The sequence below is a fragment of the Oncorhynchus nerka genome, linkage group LG7, assembly GCF_034236695.1.
Source record: "Oncorhynchus nerka isolate Pitt River linkage group LG7, Oner_Uvic_2.0, whole genome shotgun sequence".
Taxonomy (NCBI): Eukaryota; Metazoa; Chordata; class Actinopteri; order Salmoniformes; family Salmonidae; genus Oncorhynchus; species Oncorhynchus nerka.
In genome coordinates, this window is record NC_088402.1 from 2,054,591 (window position 1) to 2,081,984 (window position 27,394).

At 48.9% G+C, this 27,394-nt stretch overlaps 1 protein-coding gene across 2 annotated transcripts in view; it reads left to right on the top strand.

Annotated features, from left to right (window-relative positions):
* fam91a1 (family with sequence similarity 91 member A1) overlaps positions 1–27,394 on the top strand; it is a 140,191-nt gene that overhangs the window by 34,872 nt on the left and 77,925 nt on the right. For both annotated transcript variants that reach the window (XM_065020109.1, XM_065020110.1), the window contains 6 exons: positions 4,570–4,637; positions 4,739–4,852; positions 8,145–8,235; positions 10,201–10,263; positions 26,764–26,870; positions 27,060–27,098. In XM_065020109.1, coding sequence (XP_064876181.1) covers positions 4,570–4,637; positions 4,739–4,852; positions 8,145–8,235; positions 10,201–10,263; positions 26,764–26,870; positions 27,060–27,098 — 482 coding nt within the window. The remainder of the gene's footprint in view (positions 1–4,569; positions 4,638–4,738; positions 4,853–8,144; positions 8,236–10,200; positions 10,264–26,763; positions 26,871–27,059; positions 27,099–27,394) is intronic.

The window sequence follows — 27,394 nt, forward strand, 5'->3', positions numbered from 1 at the left end:
CCTGAGAAGCCGGAGGCGAGCGAGTGAACTCCCAATGCTTTCCATTCTCCTTGCTAACGTGCAATCGTTAGAAAGTAAAATTGATGACCAACTATTAAGATTATCCTACCAATGGGACATTAAAAACTGTAACATTTTATGTTTCACCGAGTGTGGCTGAACAAAGAAACGGACAATATAGAGCTGGCGGGATTTCCCATGCACTGGCAGAACAGAGATGCTACCTCTGGTAAGTTGAGGGGTGGGGGTGTGTGTCTATTTGTCAATAACAGCTGGTGTGCGATGCCTAATATTAAAGGAGTCTCGAGGTATTGCTCACCTGAGTTAGTGTGGTCTACAGCTTATCATGAGGTACTCTATCTACCAAGAGAGTTCTCATCTGTATTTTTTGTAGCCGTCTATTTACCACCACAAAGCAAAGCTGGCACTAAAACCGCTCTCAACCAACTCTATAAGGTCATAAACAAAGAAGAAAATGCTCACCCAGAACCGGTGCTCCTAGTGGCCGGGGATTTTAATGCAGGCAAACTTAAATCAGTTTAACTACATTTTTACCAGTATGTCACATGTGCAACCAGGGGGAAAAAAATCCTAGACCACCTTTCCTCCACACACAGCGATGCGTACAAAGCTCTCCCCCGCCCTCCATTTGGCAAATCTGACCACAATTCTATCCTCTTGATTCCTGCTTACAAGCAAAAACTAAAGCAGGAAGTACCAGTGACTCACTCAATACGGAAGTGGTCAGATGATGCGGATGCTACACTACAGGACTGTTTTGCTAGCACAGACTGGATATGTTCCGGGATTCATCCAATGGCATTGAGGAGTACACCACATCAGTCATCGGCTTCGTCAATAAGAACATCGATGACGTCGTCCCCACAGTGACTGTACGTACATATCCCAACCAGAAGCCATGGATTATAGGCAACATCCGCATTGAGCTAAATGCTAGAGCTGCTGCTTTCACGGAGCAAGAGACTAATCCGGATGCTTATAAGAAATCCCGCTATGCCCTCAGACGAACCATCAAACAGGCAAAGCATCAATACAGGACTAAGATTTAATCCTACTACACCGGGTCTGATGCTCGTCGGATGTGGCAGGGCTTGAAAACTATTACAGAGTACAAAGAGAAACCCAGACGCGAGCTGCCCAGTGACGCGAGCCTACCAGACAAACTTTATGCTCGCTTCGAGGCAAGCAACACTGAAGCATGCACGAGATCACCAGCTGTTCTGGATGACTGTGTGACAACACTCTCGGTAGCTGATGTGAACACAACCTTTAAACAGGTCAACATTCACAAAGCTGCTGGGCCTGATGGATCTACACTGACATTTTCAACCTCTCCCTGACCGAGTCTGTAATACCTACATGTTTCAAGCAGACCACCATAGTCCTTGTGTCCAAGGAAGCGAAGATAGCCGCCCCGCGGCACTCACGTCGGTAGCCATGAAGTGCTTTGAAAGGCCGGTCATGGCTCCCATCAACAGCATCATCCCGGACACCCTAGACCCACTCCAATTCGCATACTGCCCCAACAGATCCACAGATGACGCGATCTCAATCACACCCCACACTGCCCTTTCTCACCTGGACAAAAGGAACACCTATGTGAGAATACTGTTCCTTGACAACAGATCAGCGTTCAACACCATAGTGCCCATGAAGCTCATCACTAAGCTAAGGACCCTGGGACTTAACACCTCCCTCTGCGACTTTATCCTGGACTTCCTGACGGGCCGCCCCCAGGTGGTTAAGGGTAGGAACAACACGTCTGCCACGCTGATCCTCAACACTGGGGCCCCTCAGGGGTGTGTACTTAGTCCCCTTCTGTATTCCCTGTTCACCCACGACTGCTTGGCCAAACACCGCTCCAACACCATCATTAAGTTGTTGTGTCGTCAGCAATGATGAGTGTCACCGACAACGATGAGACAGCCTATAGGGAGGAGATCAGAGACCTGGCAGTGTGGTGCCAGGACAACATCCTCTCCCTCAATGTGAGCAAGACAAAGGAGCTGATCGTGGACTACAGGAAAAGGCGGGCTGAACAGGCTCCCATTAACATCGACGGGGCTGAAGTGGAGCGGGTTGAGAGTTTCAAGTTTGTTGATGTCCTCATCAAGACAGTCTTGAAGAGGGCATGACAAAACCTCTTCCCCCTCAGGAGACTGAAAAGATTTGGCATGCGCCCCCAGATCCTCAAATGGTTCTACAGCTGCACCATCGAGAGCATCCTGACCAGTTTCATCACTGCCTGGTATGGTAACTGCTCGGCATCTGACCATAAGCCACTACAGAGGGTAGAGCGTACGGCCCAGTACATCACTGGGGCCAAGCTTCCTGCCATCCAGCACCTATATAATAGGCGATGTCAGAGGAAAGCCCATAAAATTGTCAGCGACTCCAGTCACCCAAATTATAGACTGTTTTCTCTGCTACAGCACGGCAAGCGGTACCGGAGCACCAAGTCTAGGACCAAACGGCTCCTCAACAGCTTCTACCCCCAAGCCATTAGACTGCTGAACAATTCATAAAAATCGCCACCAGACAATTTACATTGGGAATAGGGCTCTGGTCTCAGGAAGTGTACTATATAGGGAATAGGGCTCTGGTCTCAGGTAATATACTATACTGGGAATAGGCCTCTGGTCTCAGGTAGTGTACTATAAAGGGAATAGGGCTCTGGTCTCAGGTAATATACTATATAGGGAATAGGCCTCTGGTCTCAGGTAATATACTATACAGGGAATAGGCCTCTGGTCTCAGGTAGTGCACTATACAGGGAATAGGCCTCTGGTCTCAGGTAGTGTACTATATAGGGAATAGGGCTCTGGTCTCAGGTAGTGTACTATATAGGGCTCTGGTCTCAGGTAGTGTACTATACAGGGAATAGGCCTCTGGTCTCAGGTAATATACTATACAGGGAATAGGCCTCTGGTCTCAGGTAGTGTACTATATAGGGAATAGACCTCTGGTCTCAGGTAATATACTAAACAGGGAATAGGCCTCTGGTCTCAGGTAGTGCACTATACAGGGAATAGGCCTCTGGTCTCAGGTAATATACTATACAGGTAATATACTATACAGGGAATTAGGCCTCTGGTCTCAGGTAATATACTATACAGGTAATAGGCCTCTGGTCTCAGGTAATATACTATACAGGTAATATAATATACAGGGAATATACTATACAGGTAATATACTATACAGGTAATATACTATACAGGGAATTAGGCCTCTGGTCTCAGGTAATATACTATACAGGGAATAGGCCTCTGGTCTCAGGTAATATACTATACAGGGAATAGGCCTCTGGTCTCAGGTAGTGCACTATACAGGGAATAGGCCTCTGGTCTCAGGTAGTGTACTATACAGGGAATAGGCCTCTGGTCTCAGGTAGTGTACTATACAGGGAATAGGGCTCTGGTCTCAGGTAGTGTACTATATAGGGAATAGGGCTCTGGTCTCAGGTAGTGTACTATATAGGGAATAGGGCTCTGGTCTCAGGTAATATACTATACAGGGAATAGGGCTCTGGTCTAAAGTAGTGCACTATATAGGGAATAGGGCTCTGGTCTAAAGTAGTGCACTATATAGGGAATAGGGCTCTGGTCTCAGGTAGTGTACTATACAGGGAATAGGGCTCTGGTCTCAGGTAGTGTACTATATAGGGAATAGGGCTCTGGTCTCAGGTAATATACTATACAGGGAATAGGGCTCTGGTCTCAGGTAGTGTACTATATAGGGAATAGGGCTCTGGTCTATAGTAGTACACTATATAGGGAATAGGGCTCTGGTCTAAAGTAGTGCAAGTAGAAGCTAAGCAGGTTTGGTCCTGGTCAGTTCCTGGATGGGAGACCAGATGCTGCTGGAAGTGGTGTTGGAGGGCCAGTAGGAGGCACTCTTTCCTCTGGTCTAAAAAATATCCCAATGCCCCAGGTTAGTGATTGGGGACACTGCCCTGTGTAGGGTCCCTTCTTTCGGTTGGGACGTTAAACGGGTGTCCTGACTCTCTGAGGTCATTAAAGATCCCATGGCACTTATCGTAAGAGTAGGGGTGTTAACCCCGGTGTCCTGGCTAATATCCCAATCTGGTCCTCAAACCATTATGGTCACCTAATAATCCCCAGTTTTCAATTGGCTCATTCACCCCCCTCCTCTCCCATGTAACCTGGTAAAATAACGAAAATATATATAAAAACCGTTGATTAATGTCTCCTGCCTGTCTTCTAGGTCTAAGACTGCTGGGCATCGGGAGGAACCAGTATATTGACTTGATGAACCAGTGATTAATGTCTCCTGTCTGTCTTCTAGGTCTAAGACTGCTGGGCATCGGGAGGAACCAGTATATTGACTTGATGAACCAGTGATTAATGTCTCCTGTCTGTCTTCTAGGTCTAAGACTGCTGGGCATCGGGAGGAACCAGTATATTGACTTGATGAACCAGTGATTAATGTCTCCTGCCTGTCTTCTAGGTCTAAGACTGCTGGGCATCGGGAGGAACCAGTATATTGACTTGATGAACCAGTGATTAATGTCTCCTGTCTGTCTTCTAGGTCTAAGACTGCTGGGCATCGGGAGGAACCAATATATTGACTTGATGAACCAGTGCAGGTCTTCCAAGGTACGACACGAAGACCTTGAAGCATGTCGTTATTACCTTGGTCATATTTTTTTTAAATAGTAGCAGTGATTTAACATGTATGGACTTGTGTCTCCTATCAGAAATTCTTCCGTAGGAAGACGGCGCGGGACCTGCTGCCCTCCAAGCCAATCGAGATCTCTGTAGAGGCGTGGTGGGTGGCTCAGACCGGTTACATCACAGAGGATGACATCAGGGTGAGTCTCTGGAGAGCTTCCTGAGAGTGGTAGAGGATGACGTCAGGGTGAGTCTCTGGAGAGCTTCCTGAGAGTGGTAGAGGATGACATCAGGGTGAGTCTCTGGAGAGCTTCCTGAGAGTGGTAGAGGATGACATCAGGGTGAGTCTCTGGAGAGCTTCCTGATAGTGGTAGAGGATGACGTCAGGGTGAGTCTCTGTAGAGCTTCCTGATAGTGGTAGAGGGTGACGTCAGGGTGAGTCTCTGCAGAGCTTCCTGATAGTGGTAGAGGATGACGTCAGGGTGAGTCTCTGTAGAGCTTCCTGATAGTGGTAGAGGGTGACGTCAGGGTGAGTCTCTGCAGAGCTTCCTGATAGTGGTAGAGGGTGACGTCAGGGTGAGTCTCTGTAGAGCTTCCTGATAGTGGTAGAGGGTGACGTCAGGGTGAGTCTCTGCAGAGCTTCCTGATAGTGGTAGAGGGTGACGTCAGGGTGAGTCTCTGCAGAGCTTCCTGATAGTGGTAGAGGATGACGTCAGGGTGAGTCTCTGTAGAGCTTCCTGATAGTGGTAGAGGGTGACACCATGCTCGTCTATTCACCAGTCAGTTTAAACAATATATAATCTAGCCATGATGGTGAGCGGGGATGCAGACCCCGATGAGTCTTCTGTTAGATTTGTACATTTGTTACACTGGAGAAGCCTGCAAAGTGAGCAATGTTGGTACATTGTATCATTTCATTTCCTGTTATTACCAAGAGCACAGACCGGTCTGAGTAGACTTTGCAAGGTCACTGTCATGCAGCCTCTGAGTGTCTGAGAGGGAAAAAGGAGCACTGCTTCACAACAGGCATGCAGCACAGAAAACATCTTGTCTCTAAATATATTACCGGAGGTCTCTATTCTAAATATATTACCAGAGGTCTCTATTCTAAATATATTACCAGAGGTCTCTATTCTAAATATATTACCAGAGGTCTCTATTCTAAATATATTACCAGTGGTCTCTATTCTAAATATATTACCAGAGGTCTCTATTCTAAATATATTACCAGAGGTCTCTAACCTAAATATATTACCGGAGGTCTCTAACCTAAATATATTACCGGAGGTCTCTAACCTAAATATATTACCAGAGGTCTCTATTCTAAATATATTACCAGAGGTCTCTATTCTAAATATATTACCAGAGGTCTCTAACCTAAATATATTACCAGATGTCTCTAACCTAAATATATTACCAGAGGTCTCTAGCCTAAATATATTACCAGAGGTCTCTATTCTAAATATATCACCAGAGGTCTCTATTCTAAATATATTACCAGAGGTCTCTATTCTAAATATATCACCAGAGGTCTCTATTCTAAATATATCACCAGAGGTCTCTATTCTAAATATATCACCAGAGGTCTCTAGCCTAAATATATCACCGGAGGTCTCTATTCTAAATATATTACCGGAGGTCTCTATTCTAAATATATTACCAGAGGTCTCTATTCTAAATATATTACCAGAGGTCTCTAGCCTAAATATATTACCAGAGGTCTCTAGCCTAAATATATTACCGGAGGTCTCTAACCGAAATATATTACCGGAGGTCTCTAACCTAAATATATTACCAGAGGTCTCTATTCTAAATATATTACCAGAGGTCTCTATTCTAAATATATTACCAGAGGTCTCTAACCTAAATATATTACCAGATGTCTCTAACCTAAATATATTACCAGAGGTCTCTAGCCTAAATATATTACCAGAGGTCTCTATTCTAAATATATCACCAGAGGTCTCTATTCTAAATATATCACCAGAGGTCTCTATTCTAAATATATCACCAGAGGTCTCTATTCTAAATATATCACCAGAGGTCTCTATTCTAAATATATCACCAGAGGTCTCTAGCCTAAATATATCACCGGAGGTCTCTATTCTAAATATATTACCGGAGGTCTCTATTCTAAATATATTACCAGAGGTCTCTATTCTAAATATATTACCAGAGGTCTCTATTCTAAATATATTACCAGAGGTCTCTAGCCTAAATATATTACCAGAGGTCTCTAGCCTAAATATATTACCAGAGGTCTCTAGCCTAAATATATTACCAGAGGTCTCTAACCTAAATATATTACCGGAGGTCTCTAGCCTAAATATATTACCGGAGGTCTCTAGCCTAAATATATTACCGGAGGTCTCTAGCCTAAATATATTACCGGAGGTCTCTAGCCTAAATATATTACCGGAGGTCTCTAGCCTAAATATATTACCGGAGGTCTCTAGCCTAAATATATTACCGGAGGTCTCTATTCTAAATATATTACCGGAGGTCTCTAACCTAAATATATTACCGGAGGTCTCTAACCTAAATATATTACCGGAGGTCTCTATTCTAAATATATTACCAGAGGTCTCTAACCTAAATATATTACCAGAGGTCTCTAACCTAAATATATTACCAGAGGTCTCTAACCTAAATATATTACCAGAGGTCTCTATTCTAAATATATTACCGGAGGTCTCTAACCTAAATATATTACCGGAGGTCTCTAACCTAAATATATTACCGGAGGTCTCTATTCTAAATATATTACCGGAGGTCTCTAACCTAAATATATTACCGGAGGTCTCTAACCTAAATATATTACCGGAGGTCTCTAACCTAAATATATTACCAGAGGTCTCTAACCTAAATATATTACCAGAGGTCTCTAACCTAAATATATTACCAGAGGTCTCTAACCTAAATATATTACCGGAGGTCTCTAACCTAAATATATTACCGGAGGTCTCTAACCTAAATATATTACCAGAGGTCTCTAACCTAAATATATTACCAGAGGTCTCTAACCTAAATATATTACCAGAGGTCTCTAACCTAAATATATTACCAGAGGTCTCTAACCTAAATATATTACCGGAGGTCTCTAACCTAAATATATTACCGGAGGTCTCTAGCCTAAATATATTATCAGAGGTCTCTAACCTAAATATATTACCAGAGATGCCTTTTTTTCTTTCTACAGGTATTCACAGGTTTTTTATGTAATTACACCAACCATGTCACAGCTGTTTTAAACTCATCCTGGGTGGTAAATATTGGTCTGATAACAAACAATTTTGTTCAGTCATGTTACCTCGTTAGCTAAAAACCTGGTAAATTCACAGTAGGTTTGGACACAGCTGATTGGCACATTCTCCTCTCCTCCTCCTCCTCTCCTCCTAATGTCTACCTGTGTCCCTGCTCTTCTCCTCTCTTCCTCTCCTTCTCTCCCCCTAATGTCTGTCTGTGTCCTCCCCCTGTCCTGTCTGATTTCAGATCTGCTCGGTGGCAGAGAGGAAGGCGATTGATAAGATGATTGATTCAGGACCCCAGCTGGCCGGATCGATGGAGTACAATGTGGTGCTGAGTGAGTGGTATCTATTCTCTGCTTCGTGTGTGTTCATCCCATCAGGCTGCAAAATGACAGTGTTGTGGGTGGATGGTAATCGTTAGCCATCAGGGTGTCTTTGGCGTTATTGGAAAACATTTTAGTCTGATGACATGCTTCTCTTATCATTATGGTCCATTGTGGCTATGATGAGAGAATAACAGATAGGATTGGAGACTCGGGGGAAGATGGGAGACTGGGGAAGATGGGAGACTGGGGGAAGACGGGAGACTGGGGGAAGATGGGAGACTGGGGAAGATGGGAGACTGGGGAAGACGGGAGACTGGGGAAGATGGGAGACTGGGGGAAGACGGGAGACTGGGGAAGACGGGAGACTGGGGAAGATGGGAAGATGGGGAAGATGGGAGACTGGGGAAGATGGGAGACTGGGGATGGGGAAGATGGGAGACTGGGGAAGATGGGAGACTGGGGAAGATGGGAGACTGGGGAAGATGGGAGACTGGGGGAAGATGGGAGACTGGGGAAGATGGGAGACTGGGGGAAGATGGGAAGATGGGGAGACTGGGGGAAGATGGGAGACTGGGGAAGATGGGAGACTGGGAAGATGGGAGACTGGGGAAGATGGGAGACTGGGGGAAGATGGGAGACTGGGGAAGATGGGAGACTGGGGAAGATGGGAGACTGGGGAAGATGGGAGACTGGGGAAGATGGGAGACTGGGGAAGATGGGAGACTGGGGAAGATGGGAGACTGGGGGAAGATGGGGAAGATGGGAAGATGGGAGACTGGGGAAGATGGGGAGACTGGGGAAGATGGGAGACTGGGGGAAGATGGGGGACTGGGGGAAGATGGGAGACTGGGGGAAGATGGGAGAAGATGGGGAAGATGGGAGACTGGGGAAGATGGGAGACTGGGGATGGGAAGAAGATGGGAGACTGGGGGGGAAGAAGGGAGACTGGGGAAGATGGGAGACTGGGGAAGATGGGAGACTGGGGAAGATGGGAGACTGGGGAAGATGGGAGACTGGGGAAGATGGGAGACTGGGGAAGATGGGAGACTGGGGGAAGATGGGAGACTGGGGAAGATGGGAGACTGGGGAAGATGGGAGACTGGGGAAGATGGGAGACTGGGGGAAGATGGGAGACTGGGGAAGATGGGAGACTGGGGAAGATGGGAGACTGGGGAAGATGGGAGACTGGGGAAGATGGGAGACTGGGGGAAGATGGGAGACTGGGGGAAGACGGGAGACTGGGGAAGATGGGAGACTGGGGAAGATGGGAGACTGGGGGAAGATGGGAGACTGGGGAAGATGGGAGACTGGGGAAGATGGGAGACTGGGGAAGATGGGAGACTGGGGAAGATGGGGAAGATGGGAGACTGGGGAAGATGGGAGACTGGGGAAGATGGGAGACTGGGGAAGATGGGAGACTGGGGAAGATGGGAGACTGGGGAAGATGGGAGACTGGGGAAGAGACGGGAGACTGGGGAAGATGGGGACTGGGAAGATGGGAGACTGGGGAAGATGGGGGACTGGGGAAGATGGGGAAGACTGGGGGAAGATGGGAGACTGGGGAAGATGGGAGACTGGGGAAGATGGGAGACTGGGGGAAGATGGGAGACTGGGGGAAGACGGGAGACTGGGGAAGATGGGGGACTGGGGAAGATGGGAGACTGGGGGAAGATGGGAGACTGGGGAAGATGGGAGACTGGGGGCCGGTGGGGGACTGGGGAAATTGTAGGGGCATGTACTGTATGTGCTGTTCTCTGTTTATTGTAGACTGGGGAAAATGTAGGGCACATATGATGCTCTGCCATAACAGATGTATTTCTAATGACATCTTTAGATCAATAAAATCACTATGTGCTTACCTTAGTCCTAATTCTAATTAAATGCTGTTTTCATACATGGTAATATATTGATGTTGCTCTTTGATCTTGTTGCTATAGTAATATGTGCTATCTGCGCCTCATTCTTCTCCTTCAGGTCTCTACAACAGGGGATACATCTATCTAGACGTACCCATCTCAGATGACAGCTGTATTTCAGGTAGCCACTAACAGAGCGGTTGCCAAGTGTTGCACGGTACACCCAAACTTCCAGACCTTTTCCATATTAGAACATGGTAAAAGGTTTGATGCTAGAATTTGTGGTACTTTCGGTACTTCTGTCAAATGGGTCTCACGGATCAAGCCTGTCTATCAGCACAGCCGACATCTTATTATAGAGCTCCCTGCCTGCTCCCATAACTCACTGCTAGTCCTTAATATAGAGCTCCCTGCCTGCTCCCATAACTCACTGATAGTCCTTATTGTAGAGCTCCCTGCCTGCTCCCATAACTCACTGATAGTCCTTATTGTAGAGCTCCCTGCCTGCTCCCATAACTCACTGCTAGTCCTTATTGTAGAGCTCCCTGCCTGCTCCCATAACTCACTGCTAGTCCTTATTGTAGAGCTCCCTGCCTGCTCCCATAACTCACTGATAGTCCTTAATATAGAGCTCCCTGCCTGCTCCCATAACTCACTGCTAGTCCTTATTGTAGAGCTCCCTGCCTGCTCCCATAACTCACTGCTAGCCTGGGAGTCTGGGCTGCATCATGTTAGCTCCACTAACTCACTGCTAGCCTGTACTGGGAGTCTGGGCTGCATCATGTTAGCTCGACTAACTCACTGCTAGCCTGTACTGGGAGTCTGGGCTGCATCATGTTAGCTCGACTAACTCACTGCTAGCCTGGGAGTCTGGGCTGCATCATGTTAGCTCCACTAACTCACTGCTAGCCTGTACTGGGAGTCTGGGCTGCATCATGTTAGCTCGACTAACTCACTGCTAGCCTGGGAGTCTGGGCTGCATCATGTTAGCTCCACTAACTCACTGCTAGCCTGTACTGGGAGTCTGGGCTGCATCATGTTAGCTCCACTAACTCACTGCTAGCCTGCACTGGGACTCTGGGCTGCATCATGTTAGCTCCACTAACTCACTACTAGCCTGCACTGGGAGTCTGGACTGCATCATGTTAGCCCCACTAACTCACTGCTAGCCTGGGAGTCTGGGCTGCATCATGTTAGCTCCACTAACTCACTGCTAGCCTGGGAGTCTGGGCTGCATCATGTTAGCTCCACTAACTCACTGCTAGCCTGTACTGGGAGTCTGGGCTGCATCATGTTAGCTCCACTAACTCACTGCTAGCCTGTACTGGGAGTCTGGGCTGCATCATGTCAGCTCCACTAACTCACTGTTAGCCTGGGAGTCTGGGCTGCATCATGTTAGCTCCACTAACTCACTGCTAGCCTGGGAGTCTGGGCTGCATCATGTTAGCTCCACTAACTCACTGCTAGCCTGCACTGGGAGTCTGGGCTGCATCATGTTAGCTCCACTAACTCACTGCTAGCCTGCACTGGGACTCTGGGCTGCATCATGTTAGCTCCACTAACTCACTGCTAGCCTGTACTGAGAGTCTGGGCTGCATCATGTTAGCTCCACTAACTCACTGCTAGCCTGGGAGTCTGGGCTGCATCATGTTAGCTCCACTAACTCACTGCTAGCCTGGGAGTCTGGGCTGCATCATGTTAGCTCCACTAACTCACTGCTAGCCTGTACTGGGAGTCTGGGCTGCATCATGTTAGCTCGACTAACTCACTGCTAGCCTGGGAGTCTGGGCTGCATCATGTTAGCTCCACTAACTCACTGCTAGCCTGTACTGGGAGTCTGGGCTGCATCATGTTAGCGCCACTAACTCACTGCTAGCCTGCACTGGGACTCTGGGCTGCATCATGTTAGCTCCACTAACTCACTACTAGCCTGCACTGGGAGTCTGGACTGCATCATGTTAGCCCCACTAACTCACTGCTAGCCTGGGAGTCTGGGCTGCATCATGTTAGCTCCACTAACTCACTGCTAGCCTGTACTGGGACTCTGGGCTGCATCATGTTAGCTCCATTAACTCACTGCTAGCCTGGGAGTCTGGGCTGCATCATGTTAGCTCCACTAACTCACTGCTAGCCTGGGAGTCTGGGCTGCATCATGTTAGCTCCACTAACTCACTGCTAGCCTGTACTGGGAGTCTGGGCTGCATCATGTTAGCTCCACTAACTCACTGCTAGCCTGTACTGGGAGTCTGGGCTGCATCATGTCAGCTCCACTAACTCACTGTTAGCCTGGGAGTCTGGGCTGCATCATGTTAGCTCCACTAACTCACTGCTAGCCTGGGAGTCTGGGCTGCATCATGTTAGCTCCACTAACTCACTGCTAGCCTGCACTGGGAGTCTGGGCTGCATCATGTTAGCTCCACTAACTCACTGCTAGCCTGCACTGGGACTCTGGGCTGCATCATGTTAGCTCCACTAACTCACTGCTAGCCTGTACTGAGAGTCTGGGCTGCATCATGTTAGCTCCACTAACTCACTGCTAGCCTGGGAGTCTGGGCTGCATCATGTTAGCTCCACTAACTCACTGCTAGCCTGGGGAGTCTGGGCTGCATCATGTTAGCTCCACTAACTCACTGCTAGCCTGCACTGGGAGTCTGGGCTGCATCATGTTAGCTCCACTAACTCACTGCTAGCCTGGGGAGTCTGGGCTGCATCATGTTAGCTCCACTAACTCACTGCTAGCCTGCACTGGGAGTCTGGGCTGCATCATGTTAGCTCCACTAACTCACTGCTAGCCTGCACTGGGACTCTGGGCTGCATCATGTTAGCTCCACTAACTCACTGCTAGCCTGCACTGGGAATCTGGGCTGCATCATGTTAGCTCCACTAACTCACTGCTAGCCTGGGAGTCTGGGCTGCATCATGTTAGCTCTACTAACTCACTGCTAGCCTGCACTGGGAGTCTGGGCTGCATCATGTTAGCTCCACTAACTCACTGCTAGCCTGTACTGGGAGTCTGGGCTGCATCATGTTAGCTCCACTAACTCACTGCTAGCCTGCACTGGGACTCTGGGCTGCATCATGTTAGCTCCACTAACTCACTGCTAGCCTGCACTGGGAGTCTGGACTGCATCATGTTAGCCCCACTAACTCACTGCTAGCCTGGGAGTCTGGGCTGCATCATGTTAGCTCCACTAACTCACTGCTAGCCTGGGAGTCTGGGCTGCATCATGTTAGCTCCAGCTCACTGCTACTAACTCACTGCTCACTGCTAGCCTGGGAGTCTGGGCTGCATCATGTTAGCTCCACTAACTCACTGCTAGCCTGTACTGGGAGTCTGGGCTGCATCATGTTAGCTCCACTAACTCACTGCTAGCCTGTACTGGGAGTCTGGGCTGCATCATGTCAGCTCCACTAACTCACTGTTAGCCTGGGAGTCTGGGCTGCATCATGTTATCTCAACTAACTCACTGCTAGCCTGGGAGTCTGGGCTGCATCATGTTAGCTCCACTAACTCACTGCTAGCCTGCACTGGGAGTCTGGGCTGCATCATGTTAGCTCCACTAACTCACTGCTAGCCTGCACTGGGACTCTGGGCTGCATCATGTTAGCTCCACTAACTCACTGCTAGCCTGTACTGAGAGTCTGGGCTGCATCATGTTAGCTCCACTAACTCACTGCTAGCCTGGGAGTCTGGGCTGCATCATGTTAGCTCCACTAACTCACTGCTAGCCTGGGAGTCTGGGCTGCATCATGTTAGCTCCACTAACTCACTGCTAGCCTGCACTGGGAGTCTGGGCTGCATCATGTTAGCTCCACTAACTCACTGCTAGCCTGCACTGGGAGTCTGGGCTGCATCATGTTAGCTCCACTAACTCACTGCTAGCCTGGGAGCCTGGGCTGCATCATGTTAGCTCTACTAACTCACTGCTAGCCTGCACTGGGAGTCTGGGCTGCATCATGTTAGCTCCACTAACTCACTGCTAGCCTGCACTGGGACTCTGGGCTGCATCATGTTAGCTCCACTAACTCACTGCTAGCCTGCACTGGGAATCTGGGCTGCATCATGTTAGCTCCACTAACTCACTGCTAGCCTGGGAGTCTGGGCTGCATCATGTTAGCTCTACTAACTCACTGCTAGCCTGCACTGGGAGTCTGGGCTGCATCATGTTAGCTCCACTAACTCACTGCTAGCCTGCACTGGGAGTCTGGGCTGCATCATGTTAGCTCCACTAACTCACTGCTAGCTTGCACTGGGAGTCTGGGCTGCATCATGTTAGCTCCACTAACTCACTGTTAGCCTGGGAGTCTGGGCTGCATCATGTCAGCTCCACTAACTCAGCCTGGGAGTCTGGGCTGCATCATGGGAGTCTGGGCTGCTAGCCTGTACTGGGAGTCTGGGCTGCATCATGTCACTGCACTAACTCACTGTTAGCTGGGAGTCTGGGCTGCATCATGTTAGCTCCACTAACTCACTGCTAGCCTGGGAGTCTGGGCTGCATCATGTTAGCTCCACTAACTCACTGCTAGCCTGCACTGGGAGTCTGGGCTGCATCATGTTAGCTCCACTAACTCACTGCTAGCCTGTACTGGGAGTCTGGGCTGCATCATGTTAGCTCCACTAACTCACTGCTAGCCTGGGAGTCTGGGCTGCATCATGTTAGCTCCACTAACTCACTGCTAGCCTGGGAGTCTGGGCTGCATCATGTTAGCTCCACTAACTCACTGCTAGCCTGGGAGTCTGGGCTGCATCATGTTAGCTCCACTAACGCACTGCTAGCCTGCACTGGGACTCTGGGCTGCATTATGTTAGCTCCACTAACTCACTGCTAGCCTGCACTGGGACTCTGGGCTGCATCATGTTAGCTCCACTAACTCACTGCTAGCTTGCACTGGGAGTCTGGGCTGCATCATGTTAGCTCCACTAACTCACTGCTAGCCTGCACTGGGAGTCTGGGCTGCATCATGTTAGCTCCACTAACTCACTGCTAGCCTGCACTGGGACTCTGGGCTGCATCATGTTAGCTCCATTAACTCACTGCTAGCCTGCACTGGGAGTCTGGGCTGCATCATGTTAGCTCCACTAACTCACTGCTAGCCTGGGAGTCTGGGCTGTATCATGTTAGCTCCACTAACTCACTGCTAGCCTGCACTGGGACTCTGGGCTGCATCATGTTAGCTCCACTAACTCACTGCTAGCCTGTACTGAGAGTCTGGGCTGCATCATGTTAGCTCCACTAACTCACTGCTAGCCTGGGAGTCTGGGCTGCATCATGTTAGCTCCACTAACTCACTGCTAGCCTGGGAGTCTGGGCTGCATCATGTTAGCTCCACTAACTCACTGCTAGCCTGCACTGGGAGTCTGGGCTGCATCATGTTAGCTCCACTAACTCACTGCTAGCCTGGGAGCCTGGGCTGCATCATGTTAGCTCTACTAACTCACTGCTAGCCTGCACTGAGTCTGGGCTGCATCATGTTAGCTCCACTAACTCACTGCTAGCCTGCACTGGGACTGGGCTGCATCATGTTAGCTCCACTAACTCACTGCTAGCCTGCACTGGGAATCTGGGCTGCATCATGTTAGCTCCACTAACTCACTGCTAGCCTGGGAGTCTGGGCTGCATCATGTTAGCTCTACTAACTCACTGCTAGCCTGCACTGGGAGTCTGGGCTGCATCATGTTAGCTCCACTAACTCACTGCTAGCCTGCACTGGGAGTCTGGGCTGCATCATGTTAGCTCCACTAACTCACTGCTAGCTTGCACTGGGAGTCTGGGCTGCATCATGTTAGCTCCACTAACTCACTGTTAGCCTGGGAGTCTGGGCTGCATCATGTCAGCTCCACTAACTCACTGTTAGCCTGGGAGTCTGGGCTGCATCATGTCAGCTCCACTAACTCACTGCTAGCCTGTACTGGGAGTCTGGGCTGCATCATGTCAGCTCCACTAACTCACTGTTAGCCTGGGAGTCTGGGCTGCATCATGTTAGCTCCACTAACTCACTGCTAGCCTGGGAGTCTGGGCTGCATCATGTTAGCTCCACTAACTCACTGCTAGCCTGCACTGGGAGTCTGGGCTGCATCATGTTAGCTCCACTAACTCACTGCTAGCCTGTACTGGGAGTCTGGACTGCATCATGTTAGCTCCACTAACTCACTGCTAGCCTGTACTGGGAGTCTGGGCTGCATCATGTTAGCTCCACTAACTCACTGCTAGCCTGGGAGTCTGGGCTGCATCATGTTAGCTCCACTAACTCACTCACTGCTAACCTGTACTGGGAGTCTGGACTGCATCATGTTAGCTCCACTAACTCACTGCTAGCCTGTACTGGGAGTCTGGGCTGCATCATGTTAGCTCCACTAACTCACTGCTAGCCTGGGAGTCTGGGCTGCATCATGTTAGCTCCACTAACTCACTGCTAGCCTGGGAGTCTGGGCTGCATCATGTTAGCTCCACTAACTCACTGCTAGCCTGGGAGTCTGGGCTGCATCATGTTAGCTCCACTAACGCACTGCTAGCCTGCACTGGGACTCTGGGCTGCATTATGTTAGCTCCACTAACTCACTGCTAGCCTGCACTGGGACTCTGGGCTGCATCATGTTAGCTCCATTAACTCACTGCTAGCCTGCACTGGGAGTCTGGGCTGCATCACGTTAGCTCCACTAACTCACAGCTAGCCTGCACTGGGACTCTGGGCTGCATCATGTTAGCTCCACTAACTCACTGCTAGCCTGCACTGGGACTCTGGGCTGCATCATGTTAGCTCCATTAACTCACTGCTAGCCTGCACTGGGAGTCTGGGCTGCATCATGTTAGCTCCACTAACTCACTGCTAGCCTGCACTGGGAGTCTGGGCTGCATCATGTTAGCTCCACTAACTCACAGCTAGCCTGCACTGGGACTCTGGGCTGCATCATGTTAGCTCCACTAACTCACTGCTAGCCTGCACTGGGAGTCTGGGCTGCATCATGTTAGCTCCACTAACTCACAGCTAGCCTGGGAGTCTGGGCTGCATCATGTTAGCTCCACTAACTCACTGCTAGCCTGCACTGGGAGTCTGGGCTGCATCATGTTAGCTCCATTAACTCACTGCTAGCCTGCACTGGGAGTCTGGGCTGCATCATGTTAGCTCCACTAACTCACAGCTAGCCTGCACTGGGAGTCTGGGCTGCATCATGTTAGCTCCACTAACTCACAGCTAGCCTGCACTGGGACTCTGGGCTGCATCATGTTAGCTCCACTAACTCACAGCTAGCCTGCACTGGGACTCTGGGCTGCATCATGTTAGCTCCACTAACTCACTGCTAGCCTGCACTGGGAGTCTGGGCTGCATCATGTTAGCTCCACTAACTCACAGCTAGCCTGGGAGTCTGGGCTGCATCATGTTAGCTCCACTAACGCACTGCTAGCCTGCACTGGGAGTCTGGGCTGCATCATGTTAGCTCCACTAACGCACTGCTAGCCTGCACTGGGAGTCTGGGCTGCATCATGTTAGCTCCACTAACTCACAGCTAGCCTGGGAGTCTGGGCTGCATCATGTTAGCTCCACTAACTCACAGCTAGCCTGGGAGTCTGGGCTGCATCATGTTAGCTCCACTAACTCACAGCTAGCCTGTACTGGGAGTCTGGGCTGCATCATGTTAGCTCCACTAACTCACAGCTAGCCTGGGAGTCTGGGCTGCATCATGTTAGCTCTACTAACTCACTGCTAGCCTGCACTGGGAGTCTGGGCTGCATCATGTTAGCTCCACTAACTCACTGCTAGCCTGCACTGGGAGTCTGGGCTGCATCATGTTAGCTCCACTAACTCACTGCTAGCTTGCACTGGGAGTCTGGGCTGCATCATGTTAGCTCCACTAACTCACTGTTAGCCTGGGAGTCTGGGCTGCATCATGTCAGCTCCACTAACTCACTGTTAGCCTGGGAGTCTGGGCTGCATCATGTCAGCTCCACTAACTCACTGCTAGCCTGTACTGGGAGTCTGGGCTGCATCATGTCAGCTCCACTAACTCACTGTTAGCCTGGGAGTCTGGGCTGCATCATGTTAGCTCCACTAACTCACTGCTAGCCTGGGAGTCTGGGCTGCATCATGTTAGCTCCACTAACTCACTGCTAGCCTGCACTGGGAGTCTGGGCTGCATCATGTTAGCTCCACTAACTCACTGCTAGCCTGTACTGGGAGTCTGGGCTGCATCATGTTAGCTCCACTAACTCACTGCTAGCCTGTACTGGGAGTCTGGGCTGCATCATGTTAGCTCCACTAACTCACTGCTAGCCTGGGAGTCTGGGCTGTATCATGTTAGCTCCACTAACTCACTGCTAACCTGTACTGGGAGTCTGGGCTGCATCATGTTAGCTCCACTAACTCACTGCTAGCCTGTACTGGGACCCTGGGCTGCATCATGTTAGCTCCACTAACTCACTGCTAGCCTGGGAGTCTGGGCTGCATCATGTTAGCTCCACTAACTCACTGCTAGCCTGGGAGTCTGGGCTGCATCATGTTAGCTCCACTAACTCACTGCTAGCCTGGGAGTCTGGGCTGCATCATGTTAGCTCCACTAACGCACTGCTAGCCTGCACTGGGACTCTGGGCTGCATTATGTTAGCTCCACTAACTCACTGCTAGCCTGCACTGGGACTCTGGGCTGCATCATGTTAGCTCCATTAACTCACTGCTAGCCTGCACTGGGAGTCTGGGCTGCATCATGTTAGCTCCACTAACTCACAGCTAGCCTGCACTGGGACTCTGGGCTGCATCATGTTAGCTCCACTAACTCACTGCTAGCCTGCACTGGGACTCTGGGCTGCATCATGTTAGCTCCATTAACTCACTGCTAGCCTGCACTGGGAGTCTGGGCTGCATCATGTTAGCTCCACTAACTCACTGCTAGCCTGCACTGGGAGTCTGGGCTGCATCATGTTAGCTCCACTAACTCACAGCTAGCCTGCACTGGGACTCTGGGCTGCATCATGTTAGCTCCACTAACTCACTGCTAGCCTGCACTGGGAGTCTGGGCTGCATCATGTTAGCTCCACTAACTCACAGCTAGCCTGGGAGTCTGGGCTGCATCATGTTAGCTCCACTAACGCACTGCTAGCCTGCACTGGGAGTCTGGGCTGCATCATGTTAGCTCCATTAACTCACTGCTAGCCTGCACTGGGAGTCTGGGCTGCATCATGTTAGCTCCACTAACTCACAGCTAGCCTGCACTGGGAGTCTGGGCTGCATCATGTTAGCTCCACTAACTCACAGCTAGCCTGCACTGGGACTCTGGGCTGCATCATGTTAGCTCCACTAACTCACAGCTAGCCTGCACTGGGACTCTGGGCTGCATCATGTTAGCTCCACTAACTCACTGCTAGCCTGCACTGGGAGTCTGGGCTGCATCATGTTAGCTCCACTAACTCACAGCTAGCCTGGGAGTCTGGGCTGCATCATGTTAGCTCCACTAACTCACTGCTAGCCTGCACTGGGAGTCTGGGCTGCATCATGTTAGCTCCACTAACTCACTGCTAGCCTGCACTGGGAGTCTGGGCTGCATCATGTTAGCTCCACTAACTCACAGCTAGCCTGGGAGTCTGGGCTGCATCATGTTAGCTCCACTAACTCACAGCTAGCCTGGGAGTCTGGGCTGCATCATGTTAGCTCCACTAACTCACAGCTAGCCTGTACTGGGAGTCTGGGCTGCATCATGTTAGCTCCACTAACTCACAGCTAGCCTGGGAGTCTGGGCTGCATCATGTTAGCTCCACTAACTCACAGCTAGCCTGGGAGTCTGATCTGCATCATGTTAGCTCCACTAACTCACAGCTAGCCTGGGAGTCTGGGCTGCATCATGTTAGCTCCACTAACTCACAGCTAGCCTGGGAGTCTGGGCTGCATCATGTTAGCTCCACTAACTCACAGCTAGCCTGTACTGGGAGTCTGGGCTGCATCATGTTAGCTCCACTAACTCACAGCTAGCCTGGGAGTCTGGACTGCATCATGTTAGCTCCACTAACTCACAGCTAGCCTGGGAGTCTGGGCTGCATCATGTTAGCTCCACTAACTCACAGCTAGCCTGGGAGTCTGGGCTGCATCATGTTAGCTCCACTAACTCACAGCTAGCCTGGGAGTCTGGGCTGCATCATGTTAGCTCCACTAACTCACTGCTAGCCTGGGAGTCTGGGCTGCATCATGTTAGCTCCACTAACTCACTGCTAGCCTGGGAGTCTGGGCTGCATCATGTTAGCTCCACTAACTCACTGCTAGCCTGGGAGTCTGGGCTGCATCATGTTAGCTCCACTAACTCACTGCTAGCCTGCACTGGGAGTCTGGGCTGCATCATGTTAGCTCCACTAACTCACTGCTAGCCTGGGAGTCTGGGCTGCATCATGTTAGCTCCACTAACTCACTGCTAGCCTGCACTGGGAGTCTGGGCTGCATCATGTTAGCTCCACTAACTCACTGCTAGCCTGGGAGCCTGGGCTGCATCATGTTAGCTCTACTAACTCACTGCTAGCCTGCACTGGGAGTCTGGGCTGCATCATGTTAGCTCCACTAACTCACTGCTAGCCTGCACTGGGACTCTGGGCTGCATCATGTTAGCTCCACTAACTCACTGCTAGCCTGCACTGGGAATCTGGGCTGCATCATGTTAGCTCCACTAACTCACTGCTAGCCTGGGAGTCTGGGCTGCATCATGTTAGCTCTACTAACTCACTGCTAGCCTGCACTGGGAGTCTGGGCTGCATCATGTTAGCTCCACTAACTCACTGCTAGCCTGCACTGGGAGTCTGGGCTGCATCATGTTAGCTCCACTAACTCACTGCTAGCTTGCACTGGGAGTCTGGGCTGCATCATGTTAGCTCCACTAACTCACTGCTAGCTTGCACTGGGAGTCTGGGCTGCATCATGTTAGCTCCACTAACTCACTGTTAGCCTGGGAGTCTGGGCTGCATCATGTCAGCTCCACTAACTCACTGTTAGCCTGGGAGTCTGGGCTGCATCATGTCAGCTCCACTAACTCACTGCTAGCCTGTACTGGGAGTCTGGGCTGCATCATGTCAGCTCCACTAACTCACTGTTAGCCTGGGAGTCTGGGCTGCATCATGTTAGCTCCACTAACTCACAGCTAGCCTGGGAGTCTGGGCTGCATCATGTTAGCTCCACTAACGCACTGCTAGCCTGCACTGGGAGTCTGGGCTGCATCATGTTAGCTCCACTAACTCACTGCTAGCCTGCACTGGGAGTCTGGGCTGCATCATGTTAGCTCCACTAACTCACAGCTAGCCTGGGAGTCTGGGCTGCATCATGTTAGCTCCACTAACTCACAGCTAGCCTGGGAGTCTGGGCTGCATCATGTTAGCTCCACTAACTCACAGCTAGCCTGTACTGGGAGTCTGGGCTGCATCATGTTAGCTCCACTAACTCACAGCTAGCCTGGGAGTCTGGGCTGCATCATGTTAGCTCCACTAACTCACAGCTAGCCTGGGAGTCTGATCTGCATCATGTTAGCTCCACTAACTCACAGCTAGCCTGGGAGTCTGGGCTGCATCATGTTAGCTCCACTAACTCACAGCTAGCCTGGGAGTCTGGGCTGCATCATGTTAGCTCCACTAACTCACTGCTAGCCTGGGAGTCTGGGCTGCATCATGTTAGCTCCACTAACTCACAGCTAGCCTGCACTGGGACTCTGGGCTGCATCATGTTAGCTCCACTAACTCACAGCTAGCCTGTACTGGGAGTCTGGGCTGCATCATGTTAGCTCCACTAACTCACAGCTAGCCTGGGAGTCTGGACTGCATCATGTTAGCTCCACTAACTCACAGCTAGCCTGGGAGTCTGGGCTGCATCATGTTAGCTCCACTAACTCACAGCTAGCCTGGGAGTCTGGGCTGCATCATGTTAGCTCCACTAACTCACAGCTAGCCTGGGAGTCTGGGCTGCATCATGTTAGCTCCACTAACTCACTGCTAGCCTGGGAGTCTGGGCTGCATCATGTTAGCTCCACTAACTCACTGCTAGCCTGGGAGTCTGGGCTGCATCATGTTAGCTCCACTAACTCACTGCTAGCCTGGGAGTCTGGGCTGCATCATGTTAGCTCCACTAACTCACTGCTAGCCTGCACTGGGACTCTGGGCTGCATCATGTTAGCTCCACTAACTCACAGCTAGCCTGTACTGGGAGTCTGGGCTGCATCATGTTAGCTCCACTAACTCACTGCTAGCCTGGGAGTCTGGGCTGTATCATGTTAGCTCCACTAACTCACAGCTAGCCTGCACTGGGACTCTGGGCTGCATCATGTTAGCTCCACTAACTCACAGCTAGCCTGGGAGTCTGGGCTGCATCATGTTAGCTCCACTAACTCACAGCTAGCCTGGGAGTCTGGGCTGCATCATGTTAGCTCCACTAACTCACAGCTAGCCTGGGAGTCTGGGCTGCATCATGTTAGCTCCACTAACTCACAGCTAGCCTGGGAGTCTGGGCTGCATCATGTTAGCTCCACTAACTCACAGCTAGCCTGGGAGTCTGGGCTGCATCATGTTAGCTCCACTAACTCACTGCTAGCCTGGGAGTCTGGGCTGCATCATGTTAGCTCCACTAACTCACAGCTAGCCTGGGAGTCTGAGCTGCATCATGTTAGCTCCACTAACTCACTGCTAGCCTGGGAGTCTGGGCTGCATCATGTTAGCTCCACTAACTCACTGCTAGCCTGGGAGTCTGGGCTGCATCATGTTAGCTCCACTAACTCACAGCTAGCCTGGGAGTCTGGGCTGTATCATGTTAGCTCCACTAACTCACTGCTAGCCTGGGAGTCTGGGCTGCATCATGTTAGCTCCACTAACTCACAGCTAGCCTGGGAGTCTGGGCTGTATCATGTTAGCTCCACTAACTCACAGATAGCCTGGGAGTCTGGGTTGTATCATGTTAGCTCCACTAACTCACAGCTAGCCTGGGAGTCTGGGCTGCATCATGTTAGCTCCACTAACACACAGCTAGCCTGGGAGTCTGGGCTGTATCATGTTAGCTCCACTAACTCACAGCTAGCCTGGGAGTCTGGGCTGCATCATGTTAGCTCCACTAACTCACTGCTAGCCTGGGCTGCATCATGTTAGCTCCACTAACTCACTGCTAGCCTGGGCTGCATCATGTTAGCTCCACTAACTCACAGCTAGCCTGGGCTGCATCATGTTAGCTCCACTAACTCACAGCTAGCCTGGGCTGCATCATGTTAGCTCCACTAACTCACTGCTAGCCTGTACTGTATCATGTTAGCTCCACTAACTCACTGCTAGCCTGGGCTGCAACATGTTAGCTCCACTAACTCACTGCTAGCCTGTACTGGGAGTCTGGGCTGCATCATGTTAGCTCCACTAACTCACTGCTAGCCTGTACTGTATCATGTTAGCTCCACTAACTCACAGCTAGCCTGGGAGTCTGGGCTGCATCATGTTAGCTCCACTAACTCACAGCTAGCCTGGGAGTCTGGGCTGCATCATGTTAGCTCCACTAACTCACTGCTAGCCTGGGCTGCATCATGTTAGCTCCACTAACTCACAGCTAGCCTGGGCTGCATCATGTTAGCTCCACTAACTCACTGCTAGCCTGGGCTGCATCATGTTAGCTACTAACTCACAGCTAGCCTGGGCTGCATCATGTTAGCTCCACTAACTCACAGCTAGCCTGGGCTGCATCATGTTAGCTCCACTAACTCACTGCTAGCCTGTACTGTATCATGTTAGCTCCACTAACTCACTGCTAGCCTGGGCTGCATCATGTTAGCTCCACTAACTCACTGCTAGCCTGTACTGGGAGTCTGGGCTGCATCATGTTAGCTCCACTAACTCACTGCTAGCCTGTACTGTATCATGTTAGCTCCACTAACTCACTGCTAGCCTGGGAGTCTGGGCTGCATCATGTTAGCTCCACTAACTCACTGCTAGCCTGGGAGTCTGGGCTGCATCATGTTAGCTCCACTAACTCACTGCTAGCCTGCACACAAGTTAACACACTTCGATAATGCGACACGGCATGTAGAAATGTTGAAACTTAATTACAGTTCGCAAAACAATGTCCATACAAGGTAGAATAATGGAAGAAGATACCGGTAGCTTCCAGCTTTGTAGGCCAACTTTCCTTTCTCGCTGACAGATAGCGAACATCAATTCACTACCCTTTGGTACTTAGTTTGTGATAATATGCATCCAAAATTTAATTAACTTAATTGGTGTCTCACGTCTCTCCCAAAGATGATCTTTTGCATCAACGAACGGACTCCGGGCCGCTCTCCTCTTGCCTTGTGAATGATGTCATTACTGGTTAACGAGACAGCGCACATTTTTTAATAAAAGAAGCTACTTCTATGCAAATGTTGTTGATCAATACAATGAAATAAGTCTTCAATGGAAGAGAAACAGATTGTTGGTCATCTGTAGCCCCATTCGATCAGCCAAAACAAGCTCAATAACTCAATGCCTGCACACACTCCTATTGAGCACGCGTCCACCTGTATTGTGGATAGGCCTCGGCTACATATTGATTTACCCAGTTTATCAATAGAGATTTACCATTCATATAAATGACTCCCATTATGTTATGTAATTAGATTGGTAAAAACAAGGTCTAATTGATTCATCCATGCATACGTGGCTGTCTCTGAAAAAGGTTGACGTAAAATATGTCAAATGTAATGATCTTGAATTCAAGATGCCCAACGATTGACTTTGGCTAATATGCCTTCTTTTCTTACCGTGATATCGTGATCGTATCGGGTATTATGATACTAAACCTGCTATTGAGTATTATGATACTAAACCTGCTATTGAGTATTATGATACTAAACCTGCTATTGAGTATTATGATACTAAACCTGCTATTGAGTATTATGATACTAAACCTGCTATTGAGTATTATGATACTAAACCTGCTATTGAGTATTATGATACTAAACCTGCTATCGAGTATTATGATACTAAACCTGCTATCGAGTATTATGATACTAAACCTGCTATCGAGTATTATGATACTAAACCTGCTATCGAGTATTATGATACTAAACCTGCTATTGAGTATTATGATACTAAACCTGCTATTGAGTATTATGATACTAAACCTGCTATTGAGTATTATGATACTAAACCTGCTATTGAGTATTATGATACTAAACCTGGTATTGAGTATTATGATACTACACCTGGTATTGAGTATTATGATACTACACCTGGTATTGAGTATTATGATACTACACCTGGTATTGAGTATTATGATACTAAACCTGGTATCGAGTATTATGATACTAAACCTGCTATTGAGTATTATGATACTAAACCTGCTATTGAGTATTATGATACTAAACCTGCTATTGAGTATTATGATACTAAACCTGGTATTGAGTATTATGATACTAAACCTGCTATTGAGTATTATGATACTAAACCTGGTATCGAGTATTATGATACTAAACCTGGTATTGAGTGTTATGATACTACACCATTTGAGTCAATTAGAGGTGCACCTGTGGATATATTTCAAGGCCTACCTTCAAACTCAGTGCCTCTTTGCTTGACATCATGGGAAAATCAGAAAAGAATTGTAGACCTCCACAAGTCTGGTGCATCCTTGGGAGCAATTTCCAAATGCCTGAAGGTACCACGTTCATCTGTACGAACAATAGTATGCAAGTATAAACACCATGGGACCACGCAGCCGTCATACCGCTCAGGAAGGAGACGTGTTCTGTCTCCTAGAGAGGAACGTACTTTGGTGCAAAAAGTGCAAATCAATCCCAGAACAACAGCAAGGGATGTTGGAGGAAACCGGTACAAAAGTATCTATATCCACAGTAAAACGAGTCCTATATTGACATAACCTGAAAGGCTGCTCAGCAAGGAAGAAGCCACTGCTCCAAAACCGCCATAAAAAAGCCAGACTACGGTTTGCAACTGCACATGGGGACAAAGATCGTCGTTTTTGGAGAAATGTCCTCTGGTCTGATGAAACAAAAATAGAATTGTTTGGCCATAATGACCATCGTTATGTTTGAGGTAGGAAAATCATGTGGATATTTAGAAGCAACACCTCAAGACATCAGTCAGGAAGTTAAAGCTTGGTCGCAAATGAGTCTTCCAAATGGACAATGACCCCAAGCATACTTCTAAAGCTGTGGAAAAATGGCTTAAGGACAACAAAGTCAAGGTATTTGAGTGGCCATCATAAAGCCCTGACCTCAACCCTGTATAAAATTTGTGGGCAGAACTGAAAAAGCGTGTGTGAGCAAGGAGGCCTACAAACCTGACTCAGTTACACCAGCTCTGTCAGGAGGAATGGGCCAAAATTCATCCAACGTATTGTGGGAAGCTTGTGGAAGGCTACCTGAAACGTTTGACCCAAGTTAAATCATTTAAAGGCAATGCTAACAAATACTAATTGAGTGTATGTACAATTCTGACCCACTGGGAATGTGATGAAAGAAATAACATCTGAAATAAATCATTCTCTCTAATATTATTTTGACATTTCACGTTCTCAAAATAAAGTGGTGATCCTAACTGACCTAAAACAGGGAATTTTTACTAGGATTAAATGTCAGGAATGGTGATAAACTGAGTTTAAATGTATTTATCTAAGGTGTATGTAAACTTCCGACTTCAACTGTATTATACAGTATGTTATCTATTCATTAATATGATGTATTATCTCCCAGTTCCTCCTCTGGAAGGCTTCGTGATGAACAGGGTCCAGGGAGACTACTTTGAAACCCTATTGTACAAAATATTTGTGTCCATCGATGAGCAGACTAATGTGTCAGAGGTAGGTGAAATAATATTACGTCTCAGCCTCGTTGGACCATCCTGGTCTTGAGATCACATTCTGTTTCTTACAGTAGGAGCTTGCAGGATGGTCAAACAAGGCTAATAATGGACTTTTATTGTTGACTTTTTTAAAGTGATATCAGTCCCATTTAGTCTTGATCCTCATCCTCTGCTGGTTCTGTTCCAGCTGGCTAATGTTCTGGAGATCGACTTGGGCCTGGTGAAGGTATGTAACACTGTTATATTGTCCGTAGTTACTTATTGTGGCCCATCTGAATGTTATATGTGGTGTGAAGACGTAGAGATAGAGACTATATAGGGAATAGGGCTCTGGTCTAAAGTAGTGCACTATATAGGGAATAGGGCTCTGGTCTAAAGTAGTGTACTATATAGGGAATAGGGCTCTGGTCTAAAGTAGTGTACTATATAGGGAATAGGGCTCTAGTCTATAGTAGTACCACTATATAGGGAATAGGGCTCTGGTCTAAAGTAGTGTACTATATAGGGAATAGGGCTCTGGTC